General features: G+C 52.2%; 1 protein-coding gene across 1 annotated transcript in view; it reads left to right on the top strand.

Annotated features, from left to right (window-relative positions):
• Window positions 1-1,685: 1,685 nt before the first annotated feature.
• Window positions 1,686-10,939, top strand: part of LOC124026033 (E3 ubiquitin-protein ligase HECW2-like) — a 49,879-nt gene continuing 40,625 nt past the window's right edge. The window contains exon 1 of the mRNA XM_046339215.1: window positions 1,686-2,055. Within this exon, the coding sequence (XP_046195171.1) occupies window positions 1,686-2,055 (370 nt within the window). The remainder of the gene's footprint in view (window positions 2,056-10,939) is intronic.

The raw sequence follows: 10,939 nt of genomic DNA, 5'->3' as shown, positions 1-10,939 counted from the left end.
TAGGAAGCTGCGGGTAGCTTGTTCTGTTCCAAATCAAGTGTTAGGGCTGCCGTTGATTAGGAAGCTGGGGGTAGCTTGTTCTGTTCCAAATCAAGTGTAATGGAGGCCGTTGATTAGGAAGCTGGGGGTAGCTTGTTCTGTTCCAAATCAAGTGTTAGGGCTGCCGTTGATTAGGAAGCTGGGGGTAGCTTGTTCTGTTCCAAATCAAGTGTTAGTAGGGCTGTCGTTGATTAGGAAGCTGGGGGTAGCTTGTTCTGTTCCAAATCAAGTGTAATGGAGGCCGTTGATTAGGAAGCTGGGGGTAGCTTGTTCTGTCCCAAATCAAGTGTAATGGAGGCCGTTGCAATGATGGTGATCAAGTCTGATAAACAGCTTCTGTTGTTCCTGTCATTCTCCTGTCATTGGTTGATCCTGGGCGTTATGCTGTATCTCTGACGTCCCCTCCTACTTTCTCCCCCTCCCTCTCTGTCTCTCTTTCTCTCACAGGTGTCCAGCCTCCCTTCATCACCTCCACCACCACCTCAGGCCTGCAGTCTCCCTCTCTCCCCCCTCTCACCCCATTCTGTCCCCCCTGGAAGAGGACAACATCCTACCCCAGACCACCCTAGTTCCAACTAGACTACAATCCAACATCCTACCCCAGACCACCCTAGTTCCAACAAGACTACAATCCAACATCCTTCCACTCCACCTCTTCCCAAACAGACGAGGGGGAGAGAGGAGCTTCGCCCCCCCTCATCCCCTCCCCCCTCCCAACATGCAGCCTCAGGGCCTGTATGTAAGAGCCATGGTACAGCCCATCCCTAGATTGAAATCTTGAACCACTCCAGTTGTACTTTACTGAGTAATGAAGCTAAATGTGAAGCTAAATGTTCTGATGTGAAACTGGGCTGGACCAGCACTGAACGGACAGGAGAGAACAGGATGTGACCTCAGCATCAGCCCACCTCACTTCCTGTTCATCTCAACTAATAGGAAGACTGGATCACAGGCCTCAAATTCCACAATCACTCAATCAAACTTTATTTATAAAAGCCTTTTTACAGCAACATTTCTCACAAAGTGCTTTACGGTAGTCACCTTAGTAAACCTATTTCTGACTTCCAGAGAGCAGGCAGCGGCACAGTGTCAAGGGAAAATCTCCTTACAAGTGGAGATGTGTTAGCTAACCTCTGACCTCTGACCTGTGTCTGGGCTTGGCTGCTTGTTGGATCCAGGCTGTAGTATTGAATCTAGTGGCTTCTACTGACCGTAGCTAGGGCGTCAGCTTCTAGAATGTTCTATTAGGTTCTAGTACGTTCTAATAGGATCTAGTATGTTCTGTTATGTTCTATTAGATTATAATATGTTCTCTTAGGTTCTAGAATGCTCTATTAGGTTCTAGTATGTTCTAGTAGGTTCTAGTAGGCTCTACCAGGCTGTCTCTGGCCCTGTGTTGTGGCCTCCTGGCCTGTGGCCCTCCTCTCTGGCTCTAGTTTTGGGCGAGGCCCACGGTTCTCCCCCCTACCCAGCTCAACCTCCACCATTCGCCCCTCCCTCGCCACGGCTGTCCTTCCCCCCCGCCCCCGCCCCCACCCTTCCTCCCCCTCCCATCACCACCACTCCCCCATCATCACCATCACCCCCACCCCTCTCAACCCCCATCTCACCCCCAATCCCCTCCTCCCTCCTCCCCTGTGGTCACCATGACGACCACTCCCACTGCTCGTGAGCATCTCCTGGTGGTGAGGAGGCGCAACCCCCACATGCGCTACACTCTCAGCCCTGAAAACCTGCGCTCCCTCTCAGCCCAGGGCGGTGATGGCATTGGCCCTAGGGGTCACGGCGGGGAAAGGTCAGCTGGTGAACGGTCAGGGGTCGGAGGTCATGGAGAGGGTCATGGCGGCGGACTACAAAGGGCCAATAGCGACACGGACCTGGTGACCTCGGAGAGCAGGTCATCGCTGACTGCGTCGACATACGAGTTCACGATGGGGCGAGGCCAAAACCTGGTCATCAACTGGGACATCAAGGAGGAAGTGGACGCCACGGACTGGATCGGACTCTACCACATCGGTGAGACACAGGGGAAGGACTAGACCATCTTCGGAGGAAGAAGGGGTAGGGGGGTCAAGTTGTGTCAAGTTTTCCTTTATTGTCCCATTCCCAGGAAGTTGGACATTCATTTAGTTACTTCACATTTTAAAAACACACAAATCAATCATATAACAAGATCCTCAATGGAGACCAAGGACGGGGGAAGAGAGGGGGAGGGAGGTAGGATGAGAGGGAGGACGAGAGGGGAGGGAGGTAGGGGGAGGATGGGGAAGGGAGGTAGGGTGAGAGGGGGAGGATGGGGAAGGGAGGTAGGGTGAGAGGGGGAGGATGGGGAAGGGAGGTAGGGTGAGAGGGGGAGGATGGGGAAGGGAGGTAGGGTGAGTTGGGGGGGGATGGGGAAGGGAGGTAGGGTGAGAGGGGGAGGATGGGGAAGGGAGGTAGGGTGAGATGGGGAGGATGGGGAAGGGAGGTAGGGTGAGGTAGGGTGAGAGGGGGGGATGGGTAAGGGAGGTAGGGTGAGAGGGGGAGGATGGATAAGGGAGGTAGGGTGAGAGGGGGAGGATGGGGAAGGGAGGTAGGGTGAGATGGGGAGGATGGGGAAGGGAGGTAGGGTGAGTTGGGGGGGATGGGGAAGGGAGGTGAAAGCACTATGTGCATGGAATGCTGAATACAACAGGTGTAGGTAGACCTTACAGTGAAATGCTGAATACAACAGGTGTAGGTAGACCTTACAGTGAAATGCTGAATACAACAGGTGTAGGTAGACCTTATCGTGAAATGCTGAATACAACAGGTGTAGGTAGACCTTACAGTGAAATGCTGAATACAACAGGTGTAGGTAGACCTTACAGTGAAATGCTGAATACAACAGGTTTAGGTAGACCTTACAGTGAAATGCTGAATACAACAGGTGTAGGTAGACCTTACAGTGAAATGCTGAATACAACAGGTGTAGTAGACCTTACAGTGAAATGCTGAATACAACAGGTGTAGGTAGACCTTACAGTGAAATGCTGAATACAACAGGTGTAGGTAGACCTTACCGTGAAATGCTGAATACAACAGGTGTAGTAGACCTTACCGTGAAATGCTGAATCCAACAGGTGTAGGTAGACCTTACAGTGAAATGCTGAATACAACAGGTGTAGTAGACCTTACCGTGAAATGCTGAATACAACAGGTGTAGTAGACCTTACCGTGAAATGCTGAATACAACAGGTGTAGGTAGACCTTACCGTAAAATGCTGAATACAACAGGTGTAGTAGACCATACAGTGAAATGCTGAATACAACAGGTGTAGTAGACCTTACAGTGAAATGCTGAATACAACAGGTGTAGTAGACCATACAGTGAAATGCTGAATACAACAGGTGTAGTAGACCTTACCGTGAAATGCTGAATACAACAGGTGTAGGTAGACCTTACCGTGAAATGCTGAATACAACAGGTGTAGTAGACCATACAGTGAAATGCTGAATACAACAGGTGTAGTAGACCTTACAGTGAAATGCTGAATACAACAGGTGTAGTAGACCATACAGTGAAATGCTGAATACAACAGGTGTAGTAGACCATACAGTGAAATGCTGAATACAACAGGTGTAGTAGACCTTACCGTGAAATGCTGAATACAACAGGTGTAGTAGACCTTACCGTGAAATGCTGAATACAACAGGTGTAGTAGACCTTACCGTGAAATGCTGAATACAACAGGTGTAGGTAGACCTTACAGTGAAATGCTGAATACAACAGGTGTAGGTAGACCTTACCGTGAAATGCTGAATACAACAGGTGTAGTAGACCTTACCGTGAAATGCTTACTGACAAGCCCTTAACCAACCATGCAGTTTTAAGAAAAATAAGTGTTAAGTAAAAAATATAAAATAAAAGTAACAAATAATGAAATAGCAGCAGTAAAATAACAGTAGGAAGGCTAAATACAAGGGGTACCGGTACAGAGGCAACGTGTGGGGACACAGGTTAGTTGAGGCAATATGTACATGTAGCTAGAGTTAAAGTCACTATGCATAGATTATAAACAGAGAGCAGCAGCAGCGTAAAAGAGGTGGGGAGGAGGAGAGGAGAAGAGGAGGAGGGGAAGAGGAGGGAAGGACAGGAGAGGAGGGGAGGAGAAGAGGAGGACGGGAGAGGAGGGGAGGGGAAGAGGAGGAGAGGAGAGGAGAGGAGAGGAGAGGAGAGGAGAGGAGAGACGGACAGGAGAGGAAAGGAGAGGAGAGGAGGGGAAGAGGAGGGATGGACAGGAGAGCAGAGGAGGGGAGGAGGAGGGGAAGAGATGGGACGGAGAGGAGAGGTGAGGAGAGTAGGAGGGACGGACAGGAGAGGAGACGAGAGGAGAAGAGAGGAGAGGAGAGGAGGAGGAGGAGGAGAAGAGGAGGAGGGATGGACAGGAGAGGAGGAGGAATGGACAGGAGAGGAGGAGGAGGAGAGGAGAGGAGACCAGAGGAGGAGGGACTGACAGGAGAGGAGAGGAGGGGAAGGGGAAGAGGAGGAACGGACAGGATAGGAGAGGAGAGGAGGAGGGGAAGAGGAGGCAAGGACAGGAGGGGAGAGGAAGAGGAGGCAAGGAGAGGAGGGGAGAGGAAGAGGGACGGACAGGAGAGGAGAGGATAGGAGGGGAAGAGGAGGCAAGGACAGGAGGGGAGAGGAAGAGGAGGCAAGGACAGGAGAGGAGGGGAGGGAAGAACAGGAGAGGAGAAGGAGGGGAAGAGAAGGGAAGGACAGGAGAGGAGGAGAGGGGAAGAGGAGGAAAGGAGAGGAGAGGAGGGGAGGGGAAGAGGAGGAAAGGAGAGGAGAGGAGGGGAGGGGAAGAGGAGGCAAGGACAGGAGAGGAGAGGAGAGGAGAGGAGAGGAGAGGAGAGGAGAGGAGAGGAGAGGAGAGGAGAGGAGAGGAGAGGAGAGGAGAGGAGAGACGGACAGGAGAGGAAAGGAGAGGAGAGGAGGGGAAGAGGAGGGATGGACAGGAGAGCATAGGAGGGGAGGAGGAGGGGAAGAGATGGGACGGTGAGGAGAGTAGGAGGGACGGACAGGAGAGGAGACGAGAGGAGAAGAGAGGAGAGGAGAGGAGGAGGAGGAGGAGAAGAGGAGGAGGGACGGACAGGACAGGAGGAGGAGAGGAGACCAGAGGAGGAGGGACTGACAGGAGAGGAGGGGAAGGGGAAGAGGAGGAACGGACAGGATAGGAGAGGAGAGGAGGAGGAGGGGAAGAGGAGGCAAGGACAGGAGGGGAGAGGAGGAGGAGGGGAAGAGGAGGCAAGGACAGGAGGGGAGAGGAAGAGGAGGCAAGGACAGGAGGGGAGAGGAAGAGGAGGCAAGGACAGGAGGGGAGAGGAAGAGGAGGCAAGGACAGGAGGGGAGAGGAGGAGAGAGGAAGACGAGGGACGGACAGGAGAGGAGAGGATAGGAGGGGAAGAGGAGGCAAGGACAGGAGGGGAGAGGAGGAGGAGGGGAAGAAGAGGCAAGGACAGGAGAAGAGAGGAGGAGGAGGGGAAGAGGAGGGACGGACAGGAGAGGAGAGGATAGGAGGGGAAGAGGAGGCAAGGACAGGAGGGGAGAGGAGGAAGGGAAGAGGAGGCAAGGACAGGAGGGGAGAGGAGAGGAGGAGGAGGGGAAGAGGAGGCAAGGACAGGAGGGGAGAGGAGGAGGAGGGGAAGAGGAGGCAAGGACAGGAGGGGAGAGGAAGAGGAGGCAAGGACAGGAGGGGAGAGGAAGAGGAGGCAAGGACAGGAGAGGAGGGGAGGGAAGAACAGGAGAGGTGAAGGAGGGGAAGAGAAGGGAAGGACAGGAGAGGAGGAGAGGGGAAGAGGAGGAAATGAGAGGAGAGGAGGGGAGGGGAAGAGGAGGGAAGGACAGGAGAGGAGGAGAGGGGAAGAGGAGGGAAGGACAGGAGAGGGGAGAGGAAGAGGAGGGAAGGAGAGGAGAGGAGAGGAAGAGGAGGGAAGGAGAGGAGAGGAGAGGAGAGGAGAGGAGAGGAAGAGGAGGGAAGGACAGGAGAGGAGAAGAGGGGATGGGATGCAATTATTGTGCGAAGCCATTTGATTAGCTGTTCAGGAGTCTTATGACTTGGGGGTAGAAGCTGTTAAGAAGCCTTTTGGACCTGAACTTGCCGCTTGCCGTGCGGTGGAAGAGAGAACAGTCTGGCTGAAAGAGAGAACTGAGGTGGCTGGAGGCCTTCCTCTAACACCGCCTGATATAGAGGTCCCGTATGGCAGGAGGCTTGGCCCCAGTTTCTGGGATAATGGTGTTGGTGTTGGTGGTGTTGATGTGAGCAATGACCCGCCTTGTTTTCCACATTTTGTTACTTTACAGCCTTGTTCTAAAATTGATTCAATAGTTTTTTCCCCGTCAATCTACACACAATACCCCATAATAACAAAGCAAAAACAGGTTTTAAGAAATGTTTGTAAATGTATTAAAAATGAAAAACGAATGTCACATTTGCATAAGTATTCAGACCCTTTACTCTGTACTTTGTTGAAGCACCTTTGGCAGTGATTACAGACTCGAGTCTTCTTGGGTATGACTCTACAAGCTTGGCACACCTGTATTTGGGAAGTTTCTCCCATTCTTCTCTGCAGATCCTCTCGAGTTCTATCAGATTGGTTGGGGAGTGTTGCTGCACAGCTATTTTCAGGTCTCTCCAGAGATGTTCGCTCAGGTTCAAGTCCGCGCTCTGGCTGGGCTACTCAAGGACATTCAGAGACTTGTCCTGAAGGCACACCTGCGTTGTCTTGGCTGTGCTTAGGGTCATTGTTCTGTTGGAAGGTGAACCTTCGGGCGAAGGTCTCAGGTCCTGAGCACGCTGGAGCAGGTTTTCAATGAGGAGCTCTCTGTACTTTGCTCCATTCATCTTTCCCTCGATCCTAACTAATCTCCCAGTCCCTGCTGCTGAAAAACATCCCCACTACATGATGCTGCCACCTCCATGCTTCACCGTAGGGATGGTGCCAGGTTTCTTCAGACATGATGCTGCCACCACCATGCTTCACCGTAGGGATGGTGCCAGGTTTCTTCCAGACATGATGCTGCCACCACCATGCTTCACCGTAGGGATGGTGCCAGGTTTCTTCCTGACATGATGCTGCCACCACCATGTTTCACCGTAGGGATGGTGCCAGGTTTCTTCCAGACATGCTGCCACCACCATGTTTCACCGTAGGGATGGTGCCAGGTTTCTTCCAGACATGCTGCCACCACCATGTTTCACCGTAGGGATGGTGCCAGGTTTCTTCCAGACGTGACACTTGGCTTTCAGGCCAAAAAGTTCAATCTTGGTTTCATCAGACCAGAGAATCTTGTTTCTCGTGGTCTCAGTCCTTTTAGGTGCTTTTTGGCAAACTGTAAGCGGGCTATCGTGCATTTTACTGAGGAGTGGCCACTCTATCATTAAGGCCTGATTGGTGGAGTGCTGCAGAGATTGTTATCCTTCTGGAAGGTTCTCCCATCTCCACAGAGGACCTATGGAGCTCTGTCAGAGTGACCATTGGGTTCTTGGTCACCTCCCTGACCAAGGCCCTTCTCCCCAATGGCTCAGTTTGGCCGGGCAGTCAGCTCTAGGAAGAGTCTTGGTGGTTCCAAACATCTTCCATTTAAGAACGATGGAGGCCACTGTGTTCTTGGGGGATCTTCAATGCTGTAGAAATATTTTGGTACCCTTCCCCAGATATGTGCCGCTACACAATCCTGTCTCGGAGCTCTACGGACAATTCCTGCCACCTCATGGTTTGATTTTCAGTCTGACATGCACAGTCAACTGTGGGACCTTATATAGACAGGTGTGTGCCTTTCTGCCTGGACTTTTGGACAATAGTGAGTAGTGGTCTTCTGGACAATAGTGGACTTCTGTACATCCTGGACAGTAGTGAATTGTGGTCTTCTGTACATCCTGGACAATAGTGAATTGTGGTCTTCTGTACATCCTGGACAATAGGGAATAGTGGACTTCTGTACATCCTGGACAATAGGGAATAGTGGACTTCTGTACATCCTGGACAATAGTGAATAGTGGACTTCTGTACATCCTGGACAATAGTGGACTTCTGTACATCCTGGACAATAGTGAATAGTGGACTTCTGTACATCCTGGACAATAGGGAATAGTGGACTTCTGTACATCCTGGACAATAGTGGACTTCTGTACATCCTGGACAATAGGGAATAGTGGACTTCTGTACATCCTGGACAATAGTGGACTTCTGTACATCCTGGACAATAGTGAATAGTGGACTTCTGTACATTCTGGCAATAGTGAATAATGGACTTCTGGACATCCTGGGCAATAGTGAATAGTGGACTTCTGTACATTCTGGCAATAGTGAATAGTGGACTTCTGTACATCCTGGGCAATAGTGAATAATGGTATCAGCTTCAGTTCTTTATCTTCTCATTATCATCAGCCTGCTATCAGAGGGCACTTACTGACACACACACACACACACACACACACACACACACACACACACACACACACACACACACACACACACACACACACACACACACACACACACACACACACACACACACACACACACACACACACACACACACACACACACACACTCATACACACATCCTGAACATCCTGAACACTATAGTGTCAGCAGCAGCCAGTAGAGAGAGTGATGGCCAGTAAAAGGAGATCCATCCACTCTCTACACCAGGCTCTGTGTGTGGAGGTATTGACTGGGGGGGAGGACCTGAGATGTGTCCCCCAGAGAGATGCATCATTCTGGCCCTGGGCCATCCACCCCTGCCCTGGAGCCAACACGGCTCTATTACTGGCACCTACCGTCTGCCCTGCCTCCCCTCTCTCTCTCCTCCATCACTCCATCCTCCTCTCTCTCATCTCCTCCATCACTCCATCCTCCTCTCTCTCATCTCCCCCATCACTCCATCCTCCTCTCTCTCATCTCCTCCATCACTCCATCCTCCTCTCTCTCATCTCCTCCATCACTCCATCCTCCTCTCTCTCATCTCCTCCATCACTCCATCCTCCTCTCTCTCTCATCTCCTCCATCACTCCATCCTCCTCTCTCTCATCTCCTCCATCACTCCATCCTCCTCTCCTCCATCACTCCATCCTCCTCTCTCTCTCCTTCATCACTCCATCCTCCTCTCCTCCATCACTCCATCCTCCTCTCTCTCTCGTTCATCACTCCATCCTCCTCTCCTCCATCACTCCATCCTCCTCTCTCTCATCTCCTCCATCACTCCATCCTCCTCTCATCTCCTCCATCACTCCATCCTCCTCTCTCTAACTCCTCATCACTCCATCCTCCTCTCTCTCCCCCTCCATCACTCCATCCTCCTCTCTCATCTCCTCCATCAATCCATCCTCCTCTCTCTCATCTCCTCCATCACTCCATCCTCCTCTCTCATCTCCTCTATCAATCCATCCTCCTCTCCTCCATCACTCCATCCTCCTCTCTCTAACCCCTCCATCACTCATCCTCCTCCTCTCCATCACTCCATCCTCCTCTCCTCCATCACTCATCCTCCTCTCCTCCATCACTCCATCCTCCTCTCTCTCATCTCCTCCATCACTCCATCCTCCTCTCTCTCATCTCCTCCATCACTCCATCCTCCTCTCTCTCCCCCTCGATCACTCATCCTCCTCTCCTCCATCACTCCATCCTCCTCTCTCTCCCCCTCGATCACTCATCCTCCTCTCCTCCATCACTCCATCCTCCTCTCTCTCCCCTCCATCACCTCATCCTCCTCTCTCTCCTCTCCTCTACTCCATCACTCCATCCTCCTCTCTCTCCCCCTCCATCACTCCATCCTCCTCTCTCTCCCCCTCCATCACCTCATCCTCCTCTCTCTCTCCTCTCCTCTACTCCATCACTCCATCCTCCTCTCTCTCCCCCTCCATCACTCCATCCTCCTCTCTCTCATCTCCTTCATCAATCCATCCTCCTCTCTCTAATCACTCCATCCTCCGCTCTTTCCCTCTCCATCACTCATCCTCCTCTCCTCCATCACTCATCCTCCTCTCCTCCATCACTCATCCTCCTCTCCTCCATCACTCCATCCTCCTCTCTCTCATCTCCTTCATCACTCATCCTCCTCTCCTCCATCACTCCATCCTCCTCTCTCTCATCTCCTCCATCACTCATCCTCCTCTCCTCCATCACTCCATCCTCCTCTCTCTCCCCCTCCATCACTCCCCCTCCTCTCCTCCATCACTCCATCCTCCTCTCACTCCCCCTCCATCACTCATCCTCCTCTCCTCCATCACTCCATCCTCCTCTCACTCCCCCTCCATCACTCATCCTCCTCTCCTCCATCACTCCATCCTCCTCTCTCTCCCCCTCCGTCACTCCATCCTCCTCTCACTCCCCCTTTATCACTCATCCTCCTCTCTCTCCCCCTCCATCACTCCATCCTCCTCTCTCATCTCCTCCATCAATCCATCCTCCTCTCTCTCATCTCCTCCATCACTCCATCCTCCTCTCTCATCTCCTCTATCAATCCATCCTCCTCTCCTCCATCACTCCATCCTCCTCTCTCTAACCCCTCCATCACTCATCCTCCTCTCCTCCATCACTCCATCCTCCTCTCCTCCATCACTCATCCTCCTCTCCTCCATCACTCCATCCTCCTCTCTCTCATCTCCTCCATCACTCCATCCTCCTCTCTCTCATCTCCTCCATCACTCCATCCTCCTCTCTCTCCCCCTCGATCACTCATCCTCCTCTCCTCCATCACTCCATCCTCCTCTCTCTCCCCCTCGATCACTCATCCTCCTCTCCTCCATCACTCCATCCTCCTCTCTCTCCCCCTCCATCACCTCATCCTCCTCTCTCTCCTCTCCTCTACTCCATCACTCCATCCTCCTCTCTCTCCCCCTCCATCACTCTATCCTCCTCGCTCTAACCCCTC

The sequence above is a fragment of the Oncorhynchus gorbuscha genome, unplaced genomic scaffold, assembly GCF_021184085.1.
Source record: "Oncorhynchus gorbuscha isolate QuinsamMale2020 ecotype Even-year unplaced genomic scaffold, OgorEven_v1.0 Un_scaffold_2518, whole genome shotgun sequence".
Lineage (NCBI taxonomy): Eukaryota > Metazoa > Chordata > Actinopteri > Salmoniformes > Salmonidae > Oncorhynchus > Oncorhynchus gorbuscha.
Note: the sequence above shows the minus strand (reverse complement) of the source record. Positions and strands in the feature narration are given on the sequence as shown.